The sequence below is a fragment of the Condylura cristata genome, unplaced genomic scaffold (assembly GCF_000260355.1).
Source record: "Condylura cristata isolate star-nosed mole 26May11 unplaced genomic scaffold, ConCri1.0 scaffold00026, whole genome shotgun sequence".
Classification (NCBI taxonomy): domain Eukaryota; kingdom Metazoa; phylum Chordata; class Mammalia; order Eulipotyphla; family Talpidae; genus Condylura; species Condylura cristata.
The window spans coordinates 30671128-30697862 of NW_004567127.1; the positions used below are offsets into that span (position 1 = coordinate 30671128).

Below are 26735 nucleotides of genomic sequence, written 5' to 3' on the forward strand. Positions count from 1 at the left end.
GCGGAAGCAGCTTTAGCTTCTTAGTGCTGTGCTTTAACCCGCTGTGCCACCAGGGAGGGCCTCCTTGATCTTTTTTTATTAGGACATTAAATATGTGGTGATCATTGCTGCCTAGTATTTCACATGCAAATCATGCATTTTCTAGTAACTGATGTCTATTATTTGCTTCCTAGTGGTGCTGCTTTTGTTGTGTTGTGTATTCTACTTAACCTGTTGGTTGCATCATTTGCCCTATACCAGATTTGCCCCAGCTAATTTTATCCAATAAAGTCAACTACTTGAAGCCTGGCAGTATAAGTTTTTGGTGTTCTGACTTGTTTTTGGTGAATGTTTCATCTCAGATGTCTCCTCAGTCTTTAGTGAATTCCAGTGCCACATTTGCATTCCTGTTTCATTATCTAAGTGATGATTGTAACTGCTGATTATGGATCACACTGTCTGGGGTACAAAATACAAACATATTTATATAGTCTCCATTATTAAAGAGTTCATAAAATAACTGTGAAAGGAGAGATATAAATACTACTATTTTTACTTTTTGATAGGATCATTTAGAACCTATCTTATCTAGGATTACTTTATGGCCAGTTATGCCATATCTTGATATCTTCTCCTGTGTCTGAAAGTGCTAATGGCATCACAGCCCAGAATTTTCTTCAAATACCTTTTTAAAAATCAAATGTCTTTCATGCCAGTTATGCCAGCATTGTCATTTTCTAAAGTATTTATATTTGTTTATTTTAAAGGGCTCTGGAACTTTGATACAAGATATACTTATTTTAGCCTGTCTACATATAATGGTTTCGGAGGAGACATTTTCTTTTATTTTAGTTCTCAAGTCTGAAATTGATTTTCCTTACTATCCTAGTATAGCAACATCTCTCATTCTTCTGAATGGATTTTTAAAAAATACTGAGTTTTAAAAGCACTACTATTACACATATTTTTATTAGACATAATATCATTTTGGTCTGTCTACCTTAGCCAAAACACAGGAAAAATCCTCCAACATTCTCATACTGTTATAATTTCCCTACCTCCACTGCCTAAAAATCCATTCCAACAAAATTTAGGTCCATAATAAACACAGATCTGGCTTGAAAACTCCTTGAAAGGTGATGGAGCTTTTTATCTTAAGGTTTTTCAAGGGAGGAATCACAGGGTTCAACTAAACTGAGTCTCATTAGAATAACACAGAACAGTTCATGCTCCCAAAGTCCCAGTTCTTTTATTATTATTTTTTTATTATTGTGGTGAGGGAGGTGGCAGACATATAAGTAAAAGCAAAGATTTCGTAAGTGACAGATGTACAAGTTCTTAGAGAAAACAGAGTAGGGAAAGCACTTTTGCTTGATTCAGGAAAGGCCTGACTGTGGCCTGTGCCTCAGAAATGGGTGGCCTAGTCCACAGAAGCCCATCCACTGAGGATCAGGACCGCTCCATTGACATCCTCTCCAGGTCAGAGGTCGTCTTGAAACAGGGTATATCCATTAATTTCTCTGTGAGCTTAAGGGAGGCTTTGTCTACCTTATCTAGAGGAAAGGAAGGAAAAGTCATTCCTGAGCAAGACTAACTGAAGACCCACCTTTCTTCAGCTTCCGGTGGTAGCTTGTTCTTGTGCTGCATCCCCTTTACTAACAGAGACCTAACTGCACTGGAATAAATTAGATCATGAATCCATTGCTCTCTGTATTTCTTTGGAAAAGATTAGTTTAGCTTAGACTAGATGTGTCATTTACCTGAAGCCCTCTCTTCTTCAGAAATAGACCAAGTAAGTGGCTATTGACCAACTTTTAACAGTTCTGCCATATTATTCATGTGCTCCGGGATGATGTGCCTTTCATGCTTGTCACATGATGTTGACATCTTAGCATCAGGTCCTACTGTCCTTTGGGAATTGCTTTTGTATTTACATTGAAAACAATATGATGAAAATAGTTTACTAATTGTTTCTTTAGTTTTTTTTTTTTTTTAATATTTATTTATTTATTTGTGCATACAGAACAGGGGTACAGGCCAGAGATGCAGGGGCAGTGAGAGGCTTCACCAGAGGCAGAGTGGGGAACAGAACAGGCAGATCAACGAAGTACACTGCTGAGGGGAGCAGCGGGCGGGTCAGGAGAGGTCTGCCACACCATGTGGTCACCTCCCGGGCAGGCGGGAATCGAACTCATGCGGAAGCAGCTTTAGCTTCTTAGTGCTGTGCTTTAACCCGCTGTGCCACCAGGGAGGGCCTCTTTAGTTTTTTTTTAAATTAAAAGTTAATAATTTATAACTTATAAATGTATAATTTAGTTAACATAGTGAAAGACAAGTGACCATATCACTATCCTAAGGTATCTATTAATATTTTAAAAATTAATATATTTTGAAAAAATAAAATAGGCATATAATGAAAGGCTGCTAGCTTTTCCCATAGCCTCCTGTCCCTGCTCCTCTCTTTAAATGTAAGCACTGTCAATAATGTATTATTTCTTTTAGAAACATTATATATATACATGTGTATACATTTGTGTATATATGTATATTATATACACATCAGCATTTGTGTATATTCACTTTTACTCAATCACTCATTTTATTCATTTTCATCCAAAAATATTTGTCAAGAGCTTATTATGTTCCAGGTAGAATTTTGAGCTCTGGTTATATCAGCAGTGAATAAAATAGAAAAGGTCTTTCCTCTGTGTCACTTTGAATCGAGGTGGGAAAGAAAAACTTGAGTAGGAAAGGTGGTCAGTGAAGACATTCAGTTGCAGTTTATTAAATGTTACTGATGAAAAGCCGGAGTGACACAATGAATGCCTGAATGTGCTATTTTATTTCTAAAGGTGAAGCCCCACCTGCCATCCAGCTGCCCACACCTGCAGTCCAGCGCCCAAGCCCCATCACTCTTTTCCAGCCCAGCGTCACTAGTGCTGCGCAAGTGACCAGCCCGGCTCCAAGTCTGCCCCTTCGCCCCGCACTCCCACCCCAGCACTTTGCCGGGCCGACCCAATCGGACAATCACCGGCTACATTCTGGAGCCAGTCGTTCAGTAAAAAGACCCACACCAGTCTCTCTGGAGAGCACCAACAGGATTCCAACCAGTGCAAGCACTGCCCACGCCAGATTCGCCACCTCCACCATCCAACCTCCCAAGGAGTACCCCAGCGTCTCCACTTGTTCCCGAAGTGCTCCAATGACCCAGGCTCCTCCCATTCCACACTCGCACGTCTACCAGCCCCCTCCCCTTGGCCATCCAGCCACGTTGTTTGGGACGCCACCTCGATTTTCTTTTCATCATCCTTACTTCTTACCTGGACCTCACTACTTCCCATCAAGGTAAGTGACCAACATTTTTATTTTTACCGAAAATAGATACAGCTACTGAATTTTTGTTTATTTACTTCTTGTTGCTGAAAAATTGACTTCCATAATTCTGTTTGGAATCTTAATTAGATCAGAAGCTAAGTAGGCGTCAATCATAGAGCTTTACTTGGGTGGTGGTGGGCCAAAGGAGCTCTTAGAGAGCCAAGAGAGTACAAGCTCATCTGAGAGTGAATGTTGTCAGACCAAGAGAAAATTCAGTTATAAGGAATGGGTCTTGAGATTATCTAGTTAAAATCCCTTATTTTATAGATCTTACTTCTTAGTCTTTTGTATGTATATGAATCATGTGTGATGTTAAAATGCAGGCTCTCAGTCAGTAGGTCTGGGATGTTAAAATCCTGATAGTCTTCATTTCAAACCTGTTCCTGAGTAGTGCCAATTCTGCTGGTTTGTGGGCCACTCTGAACAGCAAGAGTATAGAAGAGAGCAGTTGCTTTGAGAGGTTAAATAAATGACTTGCCTAAAGTTATAGTTGCTCTCAGTGCTCTTTTCAACAAAAGGAAACATTTTCTATACAAAGCACCAAATAAATTGATTTTCATAGAGAAGTATCTTTGGAAAACAAATGTGTAACTTTTTGTTTTGGAGTGATGAGATTTAACTCCCTTGCAAGCATTCTGATAGAGTGGTATTAAACCTGGATTTGTCAGTTCTAAGTACAATGGTTTCTATTGTGTTGGTTTCTATTGGGTAACAAGTCTTAACACCAATTGTCTGCTGTCACTTGTTTAGAAAGTTTTACTTATCAATACCTTAGAGGAAAACACTTTATTATGGGATTGCTTGCTTCCCAGTCTTCAGCCTGGGACTGGAAGAAAGGGGAACTAGGAGGTCAAGTGAGGAGAAAGTGAAAACTTCATATTTGGACTTTGTTTTGTTTTCCCCTGGAGGTTCTTTTTCCCTTTCTTTGGCAGCTTTCACATGTGTTTTAGTTTAAGGAATCAAACCTCAAGAGCATCCTAAAACTAAAGGTTGAGAATCTTCTTCATAACTGCTGTTGACTAGGATCTGGGATTTTATGAAATTTTACAATGGTTTCTTAGTTATCAGAGAGTGCTAAGGACATAAATGGAATTTACTATGTGAGTAGTTTTAAGATGATAACTGTTAGAAACTTAAGGCCCACAAATTATAACTATGCAAATATTATGCAATTTGTTTAGGAACACCAAGAGTCTAAACAATATTTACTCATAGGAAAGGATAAAAGGAGGCAACTAGTCTGTGACCCATTCTGCTTGTTACTAATTTTTGTTTTTCTTTCTAGCATTTTGAGAGTAGCATTTTTATAAGTAGTGCTCACAACAATCCTGTGTCTTGGGTATATAACTTGCCTACTTTTTCAGATAAAGCAATTGAGTAGATGTTGAATAGCTATATTAAGGCCACAAAGCTAGTAATGACAAAGCCAGTAGTCAATTTAGGCCTATATGTCTGACTTTGAATTCTGTATTTGTTTTCTTCAATATGTAAGTCAGAACTCTCAGTGTAATGACTTCTTTTGATTGGCAGCTGTTATTGCTAACGGAGAATCATATGGAAAATTGGTATTTTTGAATACTAAATAATGTAGTCAGGTCCACTTTGGGCTAGTAACATTTCCTTATAAATAGATACAATACTAGGAAGTTAATCTTCTTTACCTGTCACTGGGCTTATAGGATTTTACTTTAAATGTATGAATCATCTGATAATTTAAAGAACAATTTTCAAAGGGAGCTCTGGAAAGTGACTTCTTAGAAAACATCAATATACCATTTCTTTAGTAACATTATTGCTAATTGATAATAATGCTAACTGAGCAATCAAATGAGTTAATAATACAATTTGGATTTTTATTTCATTTAAGGAAGTCAGAGCAGTATTCAGCTGTATGTATTAGGCTGCATATAATGTTACAAAACAGAAGCCCAGCCTTACACATTATATTAATTGCTTTTCTAACTTCTACAAGTGTGTGTTTGACAATTTCCCCAAGGAAATGGATACTCTTACTTATGCTTGTTGAGATAGGTTATCTTAGTAAAATTCAGCCAGTCTAAATAAATAACAAAATTAATTCCTTCTCATTTTTCCTATTGAAGAATCTATAGAATCTGATCTTCAAAAGAAGAATCATCCAACCATTTTAATACCATCATTGTGATGACAATATATAACTCAAATATGCCAACTTGATATGATATCTATGATATGAAGAGCCTATGATTATATATATGTATGCATGTACATATATGTATGCATGTATACATATACTCATGCCAGTCCCATTTTGTCTTGTGTATCTGGGGTAAAAGTCAAAGTGGTTAGGTGGTTTAATCAAGGAGTCATTTTATGGAACATATGGACCCTTAAAACTATTGATTCCTAGCTCTGAGGGCTAACATTCCTGCATTCAAATCTTAACCATCTTTATGCTGTGCTAATTGAAACATTCTCCTTTTATGCTACATTAATTTCTTAGTCTAGTTCTTCACTTCCCTACCCATTTGCCTTCCTCTTTCTTGCAAAAGAGAAAAATATAGGATCTTGTGCTTTTGGTCATTGGGTCAATATATGTATTTTAATGTCTGCTGCAATTGGGGATATACTGGATATGACAGACAAAATCACAGGGGATTTATTAGTTTGAAATATTCAGATCATATAAATATTTGATTACAGGTAAGTAGGGGAAAGTAACTTCAAGGAGTTCCTTTGTGGGATTATAAAATCTTAGGCAAGGAGATCAAAGATTAAAGCAATTATCCTTTACCTTTATCTGAGTTAGAGATCTATTTAAGATATGATTGAAGTTATGGCATCATTTCACATAATAATGCGCATGTATATACATAAGCAATCTTTTGCGCTACGTTAGGGAGGAGGAAACTTAATAGTTCCAAAACATTATAGTTTTAGCTATCAAGTAATAACCTTCTGATGTGCTATCTAGAAATATTGATTTTAAATATGAACAATTTAATACTTAGCTGATTCTACCAAATGGAAAATTAATCCTCCTGTGCCAAAATGACCAAAAGCTGAAGACTAGTAAAATGGTACTGGAAGTGGTTTTCAGATTAAAATATGTCTCAACACGGGCCTCCCTGATGGCCTATCAGTTAAATCTCAGCACTATCATCTCTGCTGCCTGAGTTCCATATCAGGACAGGGAGCTAACCCACAGCAGACCTCTCCTGTCTTGCTGGCTGCTCCCCTCAGCAGTGTATTTCAGTCAGTCTGCCTGTTTTTCTCCCCATTCTTCTCTAGTGAATCTTCTCATTCCCCACACCTCTGGTCTGCTGCCCAGTTCTTCTGTGCAAAAATAAATAAATATTTTTAAAAATGTTTCAACATTTATAAATTGTGTTTTTACACAAGGAGAGGCAATAAGGTCTTGACGCTGATCAACTCAAATTGTTGAAACTAAAGTTCTGATAAGGCCAGAAATCTGGAAGAGCTTTTCAAGTTTGGTAAAAGGAATGGGAAATTTTTATCACTGACTCAGAGAAAGCACAAAGAAAAAAAAAATTTTTTTTTTGTACCCAGGGCTCCCTAACAAAGAAAAAAGTCTTCTGTTAAAAATCAAAACACCAAATTGTACTGTACATAAGTTCAGAATCTAAAATCACCCTATGCATTTGACACACTGAGAAATTAGCATACAAATAAATTCTATAGTGATATAGCTGGAGCACTTGTCCTAAGGAACATGTCCACCATATAGACCACTTAGCATTTTTCAAAGGGGGAAAATTGTCGTTAAAGATAAGCTTTAAACAAATTATAGAAAGTGAGGAAAGGACTCATTAAGAACAAAAGGCAGTAGACCTAATAATAATAAGAGTAACATCCCCAGCCAGTGAGAACTAATAGGAACTGGATATACCCTCAATGAAAACAGTAAAAAAAAATTTTTTTGAATACATGATATTTAAGATAATGTTCATTATGCATGAAGGATAGAATTATGAAGCAAATGAGATAAATCTTTTAGTATTCTCAGTTTACTAGCCTATTAGCCTTGGGACAAGAAGAAACAACCAGATTTTATCAGTCTCCCCAACTTGAGAGGAAACTGGGAATCCAGTGAAAGCAAGCACCTATATTTCTCAAGATAGAATATGGAGAGAAGAAAGCTAAGAAGAGCAAGATCTCCAGCAGGTGCATAGACACCTTCTAGAATATTCAGCTAAATATTCATCAGTGTATTCTTGTGAGGAAAACAACTCATAGTTGTTAAAAGAGTCTCCAGAAAGATCAGAGATAGCAGTGACTGGGACTAGGGATAGTGCTTGTTCCCACCAACTATATTATAGAAAACCTTGATGTAAGGTATTGAATACTCAGAAGGGTCTTATTTGAACCAACTCTAAACTACATGTTGCTATAATTCCATCTAAACATACTAAAATCAAGACCTAAAATGATCAAATTGTTTTCAGTCATCTATGTCCAGAAAATTAGCTCAAGAATATTAATAGAATTAATATGATTAACAAGATAAATAACAGGGAGTTCTGTTACTGAATGCTGGCCTCAGTTTCCCTCAGCCAATAAAAAGAAACAGTTTGAGGAAAAGGAACGTGGTTTAATGTGTCGACAAAGGGGAAGGGAGCAGACTCATGTCTGAAAGACCACTGTCCAGCTCTTTAGCAGGCTACAGGGCTGTTTGTAAAAAGGGAAATAAAAGGGGGAAGATGGGCAAGGGACTGCCAAGAGGAGGGTGAAGGGGTCAGCACAGAGATGGAGACAGATAGGCACCAGCTTGCTTTTTTCAACTGTTAACTCCCTTTTCCTTGGAATGCAAGACAAACCTGCAAACAAGGGGGGTGGGGTGGATTGCAAGAGTAGGGAAAGGACAAACTTGTTAATGCTTACCTGAGAGACTGGTCATGAAGAAGCCAAAGCTATCAAAGGGGCAGTTGCAAGAAATAGGGGAAAGACAAATTTGTTAATGCTTATCTGAGATACCAGTCATTTGTAACTGTATCAGTTACAATATGGAACTGTATCTGTTCCATATTGGAGCTGAAGGTATGAAGACTTCATGAACCTGCTTCCCAGTAATCACAACTGGCTAACGTTAACTTTAAAATAAACCAATCATTTTAAATTTCTGGGTAATATCCTAAAGATATGCAGCAAAAAAATTCATTCAGCAGTATATCCTGAAACTCAGTAAGGACAACAAGAGTCTATGGCATTGGAACCATGACATATGCCATCCCTCACCTATACTCCTTGTTCAGTTTGACAGTAACCCCCTCTGGGCAGGTATGACCAAGCTTTCCCCCTTTAACTCCTAAGCAGGGGATATAATTTCTTATCTTCTAGCTCTGAGTTTAAAGGGGCTAATTGAATGTGAATATGGTCTAGATGTTCTTTTTGTCACTTTGCCCCTACTTACAGGAGAGCAACTTGACCCCAGGGATGCTATTCAGGGACTACTATAACCCTGAGTCACTAGTAAGGGAGATATGTTTTATGAAAGGCAAGCCAAGAAGACCAGTGGTTTTTGCCAAGGAAGAGAGTCAGCTCATAAAAATGGATTGCTCAGAAGCTCTCCCTGAGGGAAGATGACTTTACTTGACAGTGTAGGGAAGTTCAAGCCAAAGCACTTTCTTGAAATCAATGGGATTTTGGTGGTAAGAAAATAAAAAGAGGCTGCTCTTAATTAAAAGCAGCAAGGTAGTCATAGGTCTGCTAGTATAACAGAGAGAACTAGATAGAGACAACTAAGAAAAGCTCTCCTGGGGTCAGAACAAACCTCAAAGGCTCCTCAAAGACTGTTTACATTTTATTGGATCAAACTATGGAGCAATATCTACCCCAGGGCATTGTTGAAAACAATACAGCAATCAGTCTGACAGTTGGATGTGATAGTAAATGAGACAAACAATTTCACAGAAAAAGAAATAGAGTCTTGGTAAAGTCAGTGTAACCCCAGGGTGACTATATTCATGTCCAAGTCTGTGGCTACTAAGGAGTGACATTCAGGTACTCACACTGAAAAGGAAATTACTAAAATCATTTGATCAGGTCAGATAAACAAATAAACAACAATAAAGGTGAGCCCTTGAGAATCATGGGAAAAGGAATCAGTATCCAAAGTTTCCAGTGTATTACCTAAAATGTCCAATTTTTAACACAATGTTATGAGACATACCAAAAAATAGGGACACAGGAAAACCATGGTAAATATATCCAAACAACTAGAAGAAATCATTCTTAAAGAAGTAAAGGAAATTTTTATGATGTCTCCCTAAAGAGAGAATGTCAATTAAGACATGAAAAGCATTAAAAAACCAAATGGGGCCCTCCCCGGTGGCGCCACAGGTTAAAACACAGCATTATGAAGCTGTCACAGCCACTGCAGCATGAGTTTGATCCCCATCCAGAGATGTGACCCATATGGTGTGGCAGACCTCTCCTAACCCACCTACTGCTCCTCTCAGCAGTGCATTTCAATTGATCTGCCTATTCTGCTTTCCACTCTGTCTCTGGTGAATCCTCTCACCATCCTTACCTCTTGCCTATACCCCAGCTCTGTATGTATATATAAATAAATCTTAAAAAACAAACAAACAAAAAAATAAATGGAGGGGGACCCTCTCTGGTGGTACAACAGGTTAAAGCACAGCACTGTGAAGCTATTGCAGCCACTGTAGCACGACCCCTAGCCAGGGGGTGACATGGTATGGCGTGGTATGGCATAGCATTCCTCTCCTGACCCACCTGCTCCTCCCCTCAGCAGTGTATTTCATCAGTCTGCCTGTTATGCTCCCCACTCTGTCTCTGGTGACTCCTCTCATCCCTCGCACCTATTGCCTATAGCACAGTTCTGTATATGTAAATAAATCTTTTTTTAAAAAGTGGATATCTGGACTTGAAAATTACATTAGCCAAAATGAAAAATTTACTAGAAGGGCTCAACCATAAAATTGAACTGACACAAAAATGAATCAGAAAGGCTGCAAATTGCCTGGTAGTGATGATACCTTTTGAAGGGCACAGAAAAAAAGACTAAAGGAAAATGAACAGAGCCACATTTAAGTGTAAAAAGATACATACATTAGGAGTAATAGGAGAGAGGAGAGAAAAAAGAATAGGAAAAAAAAAATGGAATTAGCCATCATGTCAAGTACACTTGCTCCTTCTGTGGCAAGTACAAAATGGAGAGGGGATTTAGCACTGTGGTCCCTACCTGAAAACTGTGACATTGCTTCCACTGTCACAGTAAAGTCTTCCCCTAGAGGACTGATGGGATTGAAGAACCAGTGGAGATTCCACCATTTGAAACATCACTAGCCTATAGTAAATGGGTAACTTAACAAAATATTTGGAGACGTAATAGCTGAAAATTTCCCAAATGCAATTAAAAAAATTATTGTACATTTAAGAAGTTCAATGAGCTCTAAGTAGGAAAAACACAAAGACATCCAGAGCTGACAGCCAGAGTTAAAGATAAATTGTTAGAGCAGTAAATAAATAAGCAAGTTAAATAAACAAACAAAAAAACTTTTAAAAGATTTGTCATCTATAATCCTTAGTAAAATTAGCAGCTGATTTCTTATAAGAAACATAAAGGCTAGAATATATATTTAAAGTGTTGAAAAAAGCCTGCCAACCAAAATCATCTATCTAGTCAAGTTATTTTTAAAAAATAAGGCAAAATAAAAATATTCTCAGATAAACTATAACTGAAGTTGCTAGTAAACTTGCATTATGTGAAATACTAAAGGAAGTCCTTCAGGCTGAAAGTAAGTGACCCTAGATGGTAACTAGAATCTAAACAATTAAAAAACAAAAAGCCCCATATAGGTAAATATGTAATTATAAAAGATGGCACAAATGTGCATTCTTCTTTTGACATATATAAAGAACGGTTGTATAAAACAATATATAAATAATTTGGGGGAACCTATAACAGAAATGTAATGTATTCAACAATAAAAATACAAGGAGGTATCAGGTATCAGAAGCAAAGTTATTTTGGAGGAAGGAAATATTAGAGGATAACTTGAATTCACAGGAGGAACAAATGAAGAAAACTAGAAATGGAAAATAAAAGGTGATATAACAAATTTTATATTCATACTTTCCTCTTTGCAACCTGTTTAATAGACATAAAATTATGTAAGTAATAATAACACCAATGTATTTGTTGGTTTTGTAACATGTATAACTAAAATGTATGTATCAATAATAGTGCATAAAGGGGGAAGAGGAATACAGCTATAAAGAGCAACATTTTTGTATCTTACTGGAATTGTGTTACTATAAATATGAAGTTGATTCTAATAAGTTGTAAATGGCTAGTTCCAAAGTAACTGTTAAGAAAATAACAAAGAAAAACAGTGAAAAAATTTTAAATAAACTTACAATAGGAAAAAATCTCCACTTATTGCAAAAGAAAACTATAAAAAAAGGAATAAAAGGCCAAAAATAAAACATGAGACACATAGATAACAAAAAATTAAGTGGCAGGCATAAATCCAACTTTATTACTAATAGTGTTAAAATGTGAATGGACTAATTTAAAATTTTAAAACAAATGGAAGTGGGTGAAGAAAGAAATTGATTCTGTCTGTCTGACTGGGAGAAGATATTTGTACATTATATATCTAACAAGGGGCTGATAGGGAACAACTACAAAGAACTCATTCAACAAAACAAAACAACAGTTAAAAAATAGACACAAGAGGTAAATAGAGATGTATTTAAAGAAGACATATAGATGACCAACATGCACGTGTAAAAATGCTTACCATCTTTTATCATCAAGAACATCCAAATCAAAACCACAGTGATAGACCACCTCACACCTGTGAGAATAACCCATACCAAGATAACCAGAGATAAGTATTAGCAAGGATATGGAGAAAAGACAACCCTTGGACATTCCTGATGTGAATGTAGGTTAGTCTATGTCAAATGGAAAACAGTATGGAGGTTTCTCAAAATACTGAAAGCAGATCTATCCTCAGACCGAGCTGTTCCACTCCTAGGTATCTACCTGAAGCACACAAAAACACTAATTAGAAGGGACATATGCACTCTTATGCTTATTGCAGCATTTATAATATTGGCTATTTATAATAGCCACTTACAATATTGGCTTTACAACATCCAAATTATGGAAATAACCTAAATTCCTCAAAAACAAATGAGTGGGTCTGGAAGATAAGGCGTATATTTATATAGTGGAGTACTACACAGCTATTAAAAAGATGAAGTCTTACCTTTTGCAACAACATGGATTGAACAGAATGGGATCAAGCTAAGTGAAATCAAATGGAAAAAAAAAAACAAGTACTTGGTAGTTGCATTCATGTGTGGAATATAGAGAAACGAGAAAAGATTAGACAGAACCAAACCCACCAGCTCTAGAAATCTGACTGCAAAATTGAAGCTACCAGAGGGGAAAAGGGAGGGTGGAGAGCAGTGTGGAGGGGCCTCAGTAGACTACGGTGGAGAGCAATGGGCCCCTTGATTGTGGGTGTGACATGATAACACACATCTGAACAGGTGTATTCATGATACCTCTCACTTACAAATGATGCTGTAAAACAATTTACCTTAATAAATAAATTATGACCAAAAATATAATAAATTTGAACAGTGATATGAATCTAAGTGGCTTAATTGGTGCTAGATAGGATAAATCCAACCCAAAATATAAAGTAAAAAACCCAAAGGAAAAGAGAAAATGTTGAAAGCAAAGGGGAAGTGATTTTATCTTATATAGGAGATTCTCAAAAAGGTCAACAACCAGTTTTTCATCAGAAATTGTAAATGAGATCTGAAAAAAATATATAAATCAAGAATTTTAAAACTAACAAAACTGAAGGAGAAATTGAGAACTGCCCAGAGAAATAAAGGTTGAGAAAGTTCATCACTACTAGACCTGCCCTACAAGAAATACTAAAGGATTCCTAACTTAAAGAAAAGGGCATCATATAGTAACCTGAAGCCAAACAAAGAAAGAATATTAATAAAGGTTACTGCATAGATAATTTTATAGTAAATTTGGTTAGTAACTTCTTTTTTCTGTATAATTTAGAGGGAAATGCATGAAACAAGTTTTAAATCTCTGTTAATGGATAAAAAATGTATACATGTATAAATTATATAATTTATTAAGACAATGATATAAAGGAGGCAGTACTACAGAGGTTTTTTTTCCATTGAAATTCAGAATGCTATACTTTATTGTGTTACAGTCACAATAAAAGATAACATACAGTGAGATGGACTCTTGATACTAACTTCCAATTGCTTCTTGTTAGGAATTAATGAACAACTTAACCAGGCATGGCTAACGGAAATGTCTTTGGTTTTGTATTTTATACAGATTATTTTCTGTCTAACATACACACTACTTTTCCTCTTCATTCCTGAGCCCCTGGGAAGACAAAGTTTCCAGGCTGGTCAGCAATACCAGCATGATCAGAGTATCTATGGAGGCTGCAATGGAAGTTTGGTTATAGTTGTCATGGGGTCTGAACAAGAGAGCCACTCACTATCTGCCTTATCAATGTCTTGCATCTCTGGTTTGTCCTTTTCCTAGAAACGACAGAATGTTAATGTGATAATGAAAGTAAATTTACATCAATTTAAATAGATTGTTATAAATTGAGGATGTTTACTATAATCCCCACTGTAACCTCTAAGAAAACTTAAAAACATAGCAAAAGGAAATGAGGAAATCAAAAAGAAAAGCCATTAAACACAAAAGAAGGCAATTATAAAAAGAATTGAGGAATTAAAACTATATGACATATAGAAAATAAATAGAACAATGGCAGAGAAAATTCTTCCTAATTAGTAATCATTTAAAATGTATTAAACTGCATTATTGAAAGGCAAAGATTGGCAAGATGGATTAAAAGCATGATCAAAATATATCCTGTTTGCCAAAAAAAAAAAAAAAAATGCCTTTTGCCGCATGGATGAAGCTGAAAAAGATCATGCTTAGTGAAATAACCCAGAAAGAAAAGGAAAAATACCGGATGGTTTCACTCATAGCAGGAGTATAAAGGACCAGGCGAGATAATAATAATAATAATGAACAACTATATACCAGATACATTTTATGGGGGTGGAATAGGGAATGGGATCAAAAGTGGTGGGGGGAGGGAAGTGCACTAGACTATGGTGATGGCACACAGGTGATTTGGTGATGGGAAGCCCGTGGGGATTACAACTGAGATGGAAAAAGGCACAAAATAATGTTAAAATAAACTATTTATATTATTTAATATATATATATATATCTTGTTTGCTAATAATATTAGACAGAATAGGCTTTATGTAAAAATGGTTGAGAGACAAAGAAGGATATTACATTTTGATAAAAGTCACTACGTTAAGATGATATATCATTTATAATGATCTGCATATGCAACAAACAGGCCCCAAAATATATGAAGCAAAATTTAACAGAATTGCAGGGAGAGACAATATTAGTCTAACTTCAATATTTTACTTTTTCTTTTTAAAATTGAGAAACAGTACACATTGTATTAATTTCAAGTACACAATATACTTTTAATTTTTCTTGTGATAGGAAATATAATCTCCTAACAACTTTCAAATATATTGGTACAGTATTAACTATAATCACTATGTTATATATTACATTTCCAGGACTTTTTAATCTTACAGCTTGAAGTTTGTACATTTTGCCCACAATCACTCATTTCATCCATCTCTTCCCCTTCCCCTTTTAGCAACTATTAGTCTATCTTCTGTTATTTGTTTTGTTTTTTGTTTTTTTTTTTTTTTTGATTCCACACCTTTGAGATCATAAGGTGTTTCTCTGACTTACTTCCTTTAGTATAATACCCTCTGGGTCCATCCATGTTGTCAAGAAAGGCAGTCTTTAAATACTGGGTAATATCTCTGTGTGTGAGAGAGACACACACTTTCATATCCATTCATTGATGGGCACTTACATTGCTTCTTTGTCATGGCAATTGTAAATAATACTGCAGTGAACATGAGGTGAAATTACATCTTGTTGTTGTTGTTCAGATGTATAATTGCTGAATGAAAAGTAGTTCCATTTTTAATTTTTTGATGATCTTCCATTCTGTTTTCCAAAGTGGCGTACCAGTTTGCATTCCAACCCACAGAGCCCAAGGATTCCTTATTCATCACATCCTACACAATATTTGTCATCTGTTGCCTTTTTAAGAGTAGTCATTTTAGCATGTATGAGGTGATGTCATTGTTTACAGATATATTTCCTTGATCAGTGATCTTGAGGGCCTTTCAGGGACCTTTGACCATCTTTATGTTTTTTTTTTTTTTAAATGTCATTTCAGATACTCTATTTTTAGTTGATTTCTTCTGCGTTGTATGAATTCCTTACATGCTTTGGATATTAGCCCTTTATCAGATATAGAGTCACAAATATTTTACCCACTTGGTAGGTGTGTTTTATTTTGCTGATAGATTTCTTTGCTGAACAAAAACATTTTAGTTTGATGTGTTCCCACTTGTTTAATTTTGCTCTTATTTTTGTTGTTAGACCCTCCCCCCCCCAAAAAAAAAAATCATTGCCAATACTTAACATTTGTCTTTAGTCCCTTTTGAGTTGATTTCTGTGTATGGTATAGGAAAGCTTCCATTTTCTTTTGCATATGACAGTTTGTTTTTCCAACAACATTTAATAAATACCGTCACTTCTCCATTACTTTGGTTACTTTTTCATAAATTAATTGTCCATATATGTGAGAGCTCATTTCTAGGTTCTCTGTTCTGTTTCATTATTTATATTGTTATCCTTATTTATTATTATAACCATATTGTTGTGATCAATATAGCTTTGTAATATAATTTGAAGTAAGTTTGTATAATACCTACATTTAGGTTTTCATTTTTTTTTTTTTTGGCTATTCAGGTATTTTTTTGTGATTCCGTGCAAATTTTAGGATGGTTTGATTGGTTTCTGTAAAAAAGGTCACTGGCGTTTTCATAGGGATTCTACTAAATATTTAGATTATTAACTGGAGGTTTAATGATAGAAGCTTTTCTAGTCCCTGTGCACAGATAATCTTTCTATTTATGTTTGAAATTTCTTTCATCAGTGTCTTATTATTTCACTATTTGTGTCTTTTTCCTCCTTGATTTTACTTATTCCTGGGTATTCTTTTTGAAGCAATAACAAATGGTATTGTTTTCTTAATTTCTCTTTCTGATAGTTCATTTTTGGTATAAGAAACACAAACACAATTTATATGCAGGTTGAAACTTTACTCAACTTGTTGATTAATTCTGATGGTTTTTGATGGAGACTTTAAGTTTTTTAATATATAAGTTTATGTCAAAAGCAAATAGAGAAAGTTACTTCTTTCTTTCCAAGTTTAATGTCTTTTATTCTTTTTCTTGTCTAATTACTCTGACTATGGTAATACTCAGTAATACTACACTGACTAACAGCAGCAATCAAGAGTGGACATCATTGTCTTGTTCCTCATCTTAGAGGAAACATTTTCAGCTTCTTAATATTGAGTGTAATGTTTTCTATAAATATTTAAGGAATGACTAGAAGGTCACTTATCAAAAAATCCATCTAATAATAGGTGAAGGTCAATAAGAAAATGGAAGACTATTAACACTACAGTTTGACTTAACAGACTCATCATACCCCTCCCAACAATAGAATACAGATTCTTCTCAAATACACATGGTATAGTCTTCGGATCCACCAAATACTAGATCACAAAACAAGTCTCAAAAAAATTCAAAAAGACAAATCATACAAAGTTTTTCCAACCATGATGGAATGAAAACTAGTGATCAATAACAAAGAAAATAGGAAAAATCACAAATATATGGCAGCTAAACAACACATTCTTTTTTTTTTTTTTAAGACTTATTTATTTGTGCATACAGAACTGGGGTGTAGGGGCTGCAAGAGGATTGAGAGACAGAGAGGGGAGAAGAACAGGCAGATCCACGAAGTAAACTGCTGAGGGGAACAATGGGCAGTCAGGAGAGGTCTGCCATGCCATGTGGACAGGCAGGGATCAAACTCATGCTGCAGTGGCTTTAGCTTCTTAGTGCTGCGCTTTAACCCGCTGTGCCACCAGGAAGGGCCCTAAACAACACATTCTTAGGAACCAGTAGGCCAATAAGACTTAACAGTGAGAATTAAAAATGCCTTATGAGATGGCCCTTCAGCATAAGTTTGATCCCCATCTGCCCTGGAGGAGATCCACATGGCGAGGCAGACTTCTCCTGACCTGTCTGCTGCTCCCCTCAGAAGTGTATCTCATCGATCTGCCTGTTCTGCTCCCCGCTCTGTCTCTGGTGAATCCTCTCACCCTCTGCATCTCTGGCCTGTAACCCAGTTCTGCATGAATAAATAAATAAATCTAAAATATTTTTAAAATAATTTTAAAAATGCCTTAAGACATTAAATTGAAAATACAACATAGCATAACAAGGGATTTTATAGTAAAAGCAGTACTGATAGAGGAATTTATAGCTGCAAAGGCTTACATTTAAAAAGAAAGATCTCAAGTCAATAGCTTAACATTATACCTTAAGGAACTAGAAAAAGAAGAACAAACAATACCTAAAGCTAACTGAAGGAAGAAGAAATAATAAAGTTAGAGATTAATGAAATTAATAATAGAAAACATTATGAAAGAAGTCAAAAATGTTGACTTTTTGAAAACAACAAAATTGACAAACCTCTAGCTAGCCTGCCATGAAAAACACGTAAGTTACTAAAATCAGCTATGAAGTTGGAAACAGTGTCACTGACCTTACAGAAAGAAAAATGATGAGAATATACAATGAATAATTGTGTAATGACAATTCAGATAAGTTATATGAAATAGACAATAGATGAATTAACCAAAACTGAAGAAGAAAATAAAATTCTCTGGGCCTTCCTGGTGGTTCAGGGGTTAAAGTCTCAGTGGTGTTAAGGTATCACCAGCCATTGCAGCATGAATTCAAGCCAGGGAGTGGACCCTGTCTTGCCTGCTTCTCCCCTCAGCAGTGTATTTCTGTTCTCCATTGTGTCTCTGGTGAATCCTCTCATCTGCCAGCCCCCTACATTTTTTGGCCTATACCCCACTTCTTGTATGCAAATAAATAAAAACAAACTTTAAAAATATAAATAGAAAATTTGGACAATATCAAGAGATTGAATCCATAACTGAAAATCTTCCAACAAAAAATATGAAATACATAGAACATAGCTTTACTGATTTCTACCAAGCATTTAAATAGAAAAAAATCCTTCTCAAAGTCTTCCCAAAAAAAATGTGAAGTAGAATTTCTAAAGCAGCAATAATACTCTACCATCAAATTCAGCAAAGATACCACAAGGAAGAAAATTATAGACCAATATATATTGTGAGTATAAGTGCAAAATGTAATAAGGAAAATACTAGCAAACTGAATCCAGTAGCATATTAAGGGGATTATACACCAGGCCCAGGTAGATTTACCCCAGGAACGTAAATGTAATTTTGCTTCTGAAATTCGACATCTGAAAATCCGTGAAAGACATCATTAATAGAATGAAGGAACAAAGCTTCCCAACCATCTCAATTTATGCAGAAAAAAACACTTGGTGAAATCTAATCTTTTTGATCAAAGAACTCATACAACTAACAATAAACTAAAAATCCCATAAAAAAATGGGCAGAATAGGTAAATAGCTATTTCTCCACTGAAAATATGCTGATGGCCAACAGGTATATGAAAAAATGCTGATCATAATTAATTATCATCAGGGAAATTCAAATCAAGATACAGTATTATACTATCTCACACTATGAGAATGCACCATTTTATAAACACCAGAAACAGCAAGTGTTGGTAAGGATGTGGAGGAAAAGGACCCTCAGGCACCCAAAATCTCTCTTCCTAAAATTGAAAACAAGAAAAGGATACCTGCTTTTATTATGGCTAGTCAACATTGTAGTAAAATTCTATCCAGAGCCATTAGTTAAGGGAGAAACAAACAAAAAAACATTCTAAGTGGAAACTAAGTAAAATTATTTCTGTTCACATATCATCCTATATATAGAAAATACTATCTATCAGGAAAATCCTAAAGAGCGCACAAAACGTTATTAGAGCTAATGAGTGAATTCAGCAGTTGCATGGTGTTAGAGCAATAGGCAAAAATTACTTGTGTTCTATACACTAGCAGAGAGCAATCTAAAAATGAAATTGAGTAAACAATTTCCAGTGCATCAAAAAGAATAAAATACTTAGTAATAAATCTAAAGAGGTGTTAAGACTTACAAACTAAAAACTATGAAATATTACTGAGATAAGAAAGAAGACCTATGTAAATAGAAAGGCATCTTTGTATCATTGTTCATATTTTGGAAGACCTAATAATGGTAATTCTTCCCCAAATGATTTACCGAATCAATACAATCCTTCTCAAATCCCAGTGGCCTTTTTTTTTTTTTTTTTTTTACAGAAATTCATATGGGATTGTAAGTGACCTGGAATGGTTAAAACAATCTTGAAAATGGAGAACAAAGATGGAGGACCCAAAAGTTATGAATTCAATCTTTATTATAGCTGCAGTATCAAACAATGTGGTATCACGAGAATGAGAAGACAAATCACAAACTGGGAGAAACTATTGGCAAATATATGAGCTGTTAAAGTACTGTTATCTGTAATATACAAAGAATTCTTAAATTCCACAGTAGAAAAATGAACTACCTGCTTGTAAATGGACAAAAGATCTCAACAGACATCTTAACAAAACAGATATACACATAGCAATTAAGCAGATGCAAAGATGCTCCACGTGTTACGTCATTAGAGAATTATAGATTTAAACAATGAGACAGAATTATAGATGTCTCAGATTTTTCCAAAATCCATAACCCTAACAAAACAAGTTGTGGCGAGAATATGGAACAAAGAGAGCTCTAATTCATTGCTGGTAGGGGTGTATAATGTTATAGTTTGGTGATTTTTAAACAAAATTAAAAAATACTCTTACCATATGATAACAGCAATACACTCCTTAGTATTTACTCAAGTCGAAATCTAAAGTTCACACAAAAATCTGCACATAAATATAGTAGATCTAATTCTTAATTGCCAAAACATGGAAACAACCATGATATCCTTAATAGAGGAATGAAAAACAGTGGTATATCTAAACAATGGAATATTATTCAACACTAAAAAGAAATGGGCTATCAAGACACAAAGAAACCTATTATGACATTTCTCTAAATAAGAGATCCTAACCTAAAAAAGCTATCTATGCTATGATTCCAACAATGTGACTGCTGGAAAAGGCAAAACCATGAAACAGTAAAAATCCAATAACTGACATTGTTGAGGTCGGGGGGAGTAGTTTGTCAAAACACAGATTTTCAGAGTAAAGAAATGATTTTGTGTGATACCATCGTGGTAGATACATATCATTATACTTTAGTCAAACCCATAAACTGAAAATCTTAAAACTTTAGCAAAGAAAGAAGTAAGACTTAAATAAGCAGAAAGGCATAGAATATACAACACTAAAAATGAGCCCTAATGTAAACTATTAGCTGAATGATAACGGATTGTCAATTTAAGCTCATCAGTTGTAACAAATGTAGTACTTCTGTGGTGTGAGAAGGCTGTTCATGTATGTGGGAGGGAGTGCATGGAACCATTGTGTGCTTTCTGTTCAGTTTTGCTTTGAACCTAAAGCTGTTTTAAATAACTTATGCTGTATACATTTTTTTTTTAAGATTTATTTATTTGTTCATACAGAACTGGGGTACAGGCCAGAGGCTCAGGGGCGGCGAGAGACTTCACCAGAGACAGAGTAGGGATCAGAACAGGCAGCTCTACAAAGTACACTGCTAAGGGGAGCAGCAGGCGGGTCAGGAGAGGTCTGCCACACCATGTGGTAACCTCCAGGGCAGGCGGGAATCGAACTCAGGCGGAAGTGGCTTTAGCTTCTCAGTGCTGTGCTTTAACCTGCTGCGCCACCAGGGAGGGCCTGTATACATATTTTTAAATTGTGGTACTGGCATAAGGATAAACATGCAGATAATGGAATAGAATTGAGAGCCACAGAAATAAACCCAAATATAATATAGTCAATTGAATTTTGACACAGATGCCATAGTCTCTTCAATAAATGGTGCTATTGACAACTGGGTACCCACATGCAAAAGAATGAAGTAGGATCCTTGGGAAGATGGTAATTGAGTGTAGGTGCAAAATATAATCAGAAAAATACAAAATATATCAAAAATACAACAACTATCTGAAAATGGATCAAAATCCCCCTGAAAGGCAAGAACAAAAATCATAGTAACACTTAGAAGAGTCAACAGGGGTAAATCTTTATGCTGTTTGACTTGGTGATGGTTTCTTAGTATTGTTCTAAAAGCACAAGGAAAAATAGATTTCATAAAAATTAAAAATTTTTGTGCATGAAATGACATCATCAAGGAAATGAAAAGGAAACTCATAGAAGGAGAGAAAAATATTTGCAAATCATTGATCTAATAAGGGACTTGTATCCAGAATATACAGTTGTTACAGCTCAACAAAAGAAAGATGAACAACCCAGTTTAAAAATGAACAGAAATTCTGAATAGGCATTTCTTCATAGAAGATAACATAGGAACATAGCTCATGGAGAAATGCTCAGTATACCAGTCATCAGGGCATATCTAGTGTATACCTAGATTTTATGGTTTTATAGAATTTCTCTATCAAGCTTTCCGTACTATCTTGCCTAGAGTGAGTCCTGAAAAAGATAGTGGCTGAATTTTTTTTTTCTTTATTTTTTTTTAAGGTCTATTTATTTAGTTATGCATACAAAACTGGGGTACAGGCCAGAGGAGCAGGGGCAGTGAGAGGATTCACCCGAGTCAGAGTGGGGAGCAGAACAGGCAGATTGATGGAGTGCACTGCTGAGGGAAGCAGTGGGTGGGTCAGGAGAGGTCTGCCCTGCCATGCGGATCACCTCCAGGGCCGGGATGGAACTTGCTGGGAAGCGCTGTGACTGTGGCTGTGGCTGTGCCATGGCCATCTTTGCAGTGCTGCACTCCAACCGGTTGTGCCACCAGGGAGGGCCCAGTGGCTGAAATATTTTTAGCTGAAGTGAAGTCTTTGTGCAGATAGATTTGAGCAACCCTTTGGAGAATCTGCGGGATCAAAGAGAGAGGTGAAGATGGGAGAGTCAGAAGTATACTACTTTCAAGTAATCAGTGTTAAATATGGATGCCTGAATGAATGTGGCAATAGGAATGGAAACCGGAAAATTTTAGAAACTTTGCCTTGTGTTTGTGATATGGTAAAGGTCGCTAGCACTTGGGGATTTAGGGTAGGACATCAAACCACTGAAGAGACCCCATATTTTCAGAGGTGGGAATGATAGTCTCTTTGTCAATTGCAGCTGTTTTTGAAGGTTAAAAAATGCAGCTGACCTCTCTTCTTTTTAATTGTGAAGCATTAACCACCCTACTAATCAGCATGGTATTTATATTTTTCTGTCACTAGATGGAGTTTGTGAGTCCAGGGAACTGTGGGTTGAACTTTGCCTCTTCCTGAGATTTCTGTTCTTTGCCTTTGAAAGGGAAAATAGCACTTAAATCTACAAATGGATTTAAATAAAAATCTTTTTTATTTGCCTTTAAAATTCATTATGTAAAACAAGGAAATAATCTTTTTAATTCTTTGCATTCCTGCCTTCCTAAATTTCTTTTGGGAAAGATATTTTAAACCACAGTTTAATGTCAATTCTAAATTTTTCTGATAGGGGAAGCTTTAAAAACTACTATTATTGAATGTCAATTAAAAATTACACTTTTATCATCTAGTGTCCCCACTCTTGATTTTAACCCAGTAATTCACCCTCTCTCATGCGTTCTCTTTCAAACACCAGTAAGAGCAATTATTACATTGTTTACAATTATTACATTGTCCATTTTTAGCATCACATCACATGCCTGCATTTCCAACCCTGTACATGCTATGAGGCATAGTGAAAAAAAGGGTCCAAATAAGTTATTTTTCTTTTATCAAGGCTGGCAAAAGGTAAGAACCCAAAGGCTGACAATAGACAGTAGTGCTGGTGAGTGTTTCATTGGCAGGTTTACTTTGCCATTTATTCTGAGTGGGGCCTGAGCAATAGTAAAGAGCAGATGAGTACATGAGTGGTTGTAGAAAGGATCTTGGGAACTTTCCAAGCCCCAAAGAGGATGCAGTTAAATGTGCTCAGTTAGTCTGTATGCAAGGCAATATGTGGGCAAGCTGTGATCTAATTCCTTTTTTTGTCTTTCTGCTGCAGCACGTGCCCTTATAGTCGGCCTCCTTTTGGCTATGGAAATTTTCCAAGTTCAATGCCAGAATGCCTTGGTTATTATGAAGACAGGTACCAAAAACATGAGGCTATGTTTTCAGCTTTAAATAGAGACTATCCTTTTAGAGACTATCCAGATGAACGAACACATAGTGAAGATTCTCGAAGTTGTGAGAGCATGGATGGGACCTCTTACTATAATAGTCATAGCCACAGTGGGGAAGAATACTTAACCCCCATGCCTCAGCTGGACATTGGAGCCTTGGAGAATGTCTTCACAGCCCCGACATCAACTCCCTCTAGCATCCAGCAAGTCAATGTCACTGATAGTGATGAAGAGGAAGAAGAAAAAGTGCTCAGGAATTTATAATTTTAAAACAAATAGCACAGAAAATAAACATTTCTTAAAAAGTATGCTGGGTCAGTTGGTCTAAGAAAAAAGCCTTGAATGCTCTGCTGAGAGTTTTCAGCCATGATTTGAGGAGTCAAAACCAAACTAATTTATGTCTTCATAAAGTTTTGATTAGTGAGACTGGAGTCCTGATGTTTCATCGTGAGGATATTTAATACAAATTAATTTATTTTTTTATGGCTGAAATTGGCATCAATATATATCACCATAATTGGAGCATGAAAAATACTGAATCGTCACAAGTACATGTGAGGGGGAAAGGGTTATAGATCAGACACAGCAAGTGAGATTTGTATTTTTTCTTAGGATACCTTTGTTTTTTTTTCTTATATCATTGTTTTGTTTGGTGTTTATATAATATTTATGGATGTTGTCAGTTTTATGTGAGATTTTTAAAATGTTTTGATAACTTAGTAGTGATATGGGAATGTGTTATTAATTTACACTAATAACTAATTATAAGTTGCAAATGTGTTTTAATGACACCTGGTAATTCCTTTAGCCAAATTAGTCATTTCTGTTCCTAAACATTTTGATCGTTTTGGATATCTTTTTCCATTTGGTATGCATTGTTCTACTTTTGTTATAATTAAATAAACATAGAAAAAAATTGTTCTTGTTGAATGTTTTCTCTTTCGGGAATAGAAATAAGCCAGATGAGTATCATTCTAATGAGGATGGCTTCCATACCACGTGCATGTTATTTATTTTCACCAAATAGTCTCCAGAATTTCAAGCTCCTGTAGCTTACACGAGACTAAGACTATCAACAAGATGTCATGCATGTGTTCTTTCACCATGTTCTTATTCTTACATGTGTATACACGTGACTTCCACACTTCCCCCAAATGGAAGAACTCAAGAGCTGGCTCAAGCAGTGGTTTCTAAAACCCCAAAGTTCACCTGGAACTTGTTTCATTCACAATGAACAAAAAAATCCTACTTGTGATGTAACATTTTGGTAAGTACACACTTATGACTGGAGAGATCCTTTTTGAAACAGAATTAAACCTTAATTGAGATCATGGTGAACCAGATCTGTAAGGCACAAAGTGAATTGATGATGGGAAATAACCACAAGCAAATATACTTTTCCTTCAATGAGCTGTATAATTTATGCAAATTGAGATCTTGCTACTTAAAACTATTTGGAAATTGTATATGGAAACTTGTTCTAAGCTCCTAGCTTCATCCTTTATTAAACCTGTATTTATCTCTTAAACAAAGGTTGTTAATGTAACACTTCATCTATCGTATCCTTAATTGTATGTAACTTAATTCCTTTCCCAATAAAAATTTTATTTTCATATTTCATATTCTTTATTACTATGTGCTATGTGATTTCAATGTGGTTAAAGGGTAATTTGAATTTCTTAGCTGATGCAAAGCAAGAAACAAGAGCACCTTGATTGTCTTTCCACTTGAGTCTACACCAAGAAGGAGAAATGTATGGAACAACCTGATCCATTTTCCCTCGCCTCATTTTAGTGACCCCTCTAGTCACTAAACTAGGATTTGATGACAGTCCCTATTTTTATAGGCACACTGGTTGGGGGCATCTCAGTATAATACTGAGCATAGTTGAGTGACTTAACCACCTGTCTGCAGACTAGCCCTCCACCACCCATTCCTTCCCCAATCATTGCAATGACTATCGAGGCTGGGCAACTCTTTTAATCTTTCTCCTCCTTTCCTCAGTGCTGGAATCATAAGTCAGGGATGTAGGTTATTTATTGATAAGCATAGTTGTAATTTGGGCTAGGAGAACTCAGTAGCTCTTACATAGAAAAGTACCCCATGGAAGATAAGCATGCCTGACTACGAAAGTCAGTATTGGTATCTTCCTATTTCTAACTCTTCAAACCACTGTTGGCTCTTGATGAGATCTACAGACTAAACAAAGCCCCAGCCCGTGGGCACTAATTCATTTGCCTTTCTAAGTCATCAAAGTGAAATTCTCTAACCTCTCAGCCACAAGCACTTTGCAGTAGGTCTCATTGCCTTGTTTGTTCTGATTATAATTTGGGAGTAAAGTAATGATATTTGCAATAAGAACAGCTTCCTTTCAAATAGTGTTGAAATGTCAATATATTTAGAACACCATTCAAACTGTTCTGTGTTTTGTACTAAGCTGCTCTGGCTATTTGCAAGTAAAAACTGTTTCACTGGAAAAAGACTAAAAATAGACTTGCAAGAAGCAAGTCTAGAAAGGCAAGAGTAGTGTTTCTCTGAGGATGTGAGTTAGAACCCAAGTATGTTAGATATTCTGACAATATTTGGTCTGATAAGTTTGGGTGACATTGGGAGTACTCCTTGCCATTCCCCCTAACTCCCCCCCCCCATTGTCTTTGTGAATATTTCCAAAAGTTTTGCAGTGCAGAAACAAAGTAAATTGTTGATTTCAGTGGTCCCCAAATTCAGTTTAGATAGACCACTAGTATCTACTAATACCTCAAAGAAGCCATCTTGGAAAATGCTAATACAACTATAGCTGGTGTTTTCTGTTTTCAGTTGTGGACATTATATACAGTTGCCTACACCAATCACCTTAAATATTTTACTGAAAGAAGTTAGTGGCTAAACTCTTTTCTGCATTAAGCATCTGATAGTCTTAAAGGAGTGAAGAACTGAAACCTCCAGTTCTCATAAACT

The 26735-nt window shown here is 35.8% G+C and overlaps 1 protein-coding gene across 2 annotated transcripts in view; it reads left to right on the top strand.

Moving 5' to 3' along the window:
* The window catches only part of SOX30 (SRY (sex determining region Y)-box 30), a 32300-nt gene extending 7602 nt beyond the window's left edge, over positions 1–24698 (top strand). Inside the window, exons 4-5 of one of the 2 annotated variants that reach the window (XM_004689832.1) lie at positions 2832–3324; positions 23660–24698. In XM_004689832.1, the coding sequence (XP_004689889.1) occupies positions 2832–3324; positions 23660–24041 (875 nt within the window). In that variant the 3' untranslated portion in view covers positions 24042–24698. The remainder of the gene's footprint in view (positions 1–2831; positions 3325–23659) is intronic. The other variant, XM_004689833.1, reaches the window with a different exon arrangement.
* Positions 24699–26735: the final 2037 nt, after the last annotated feature.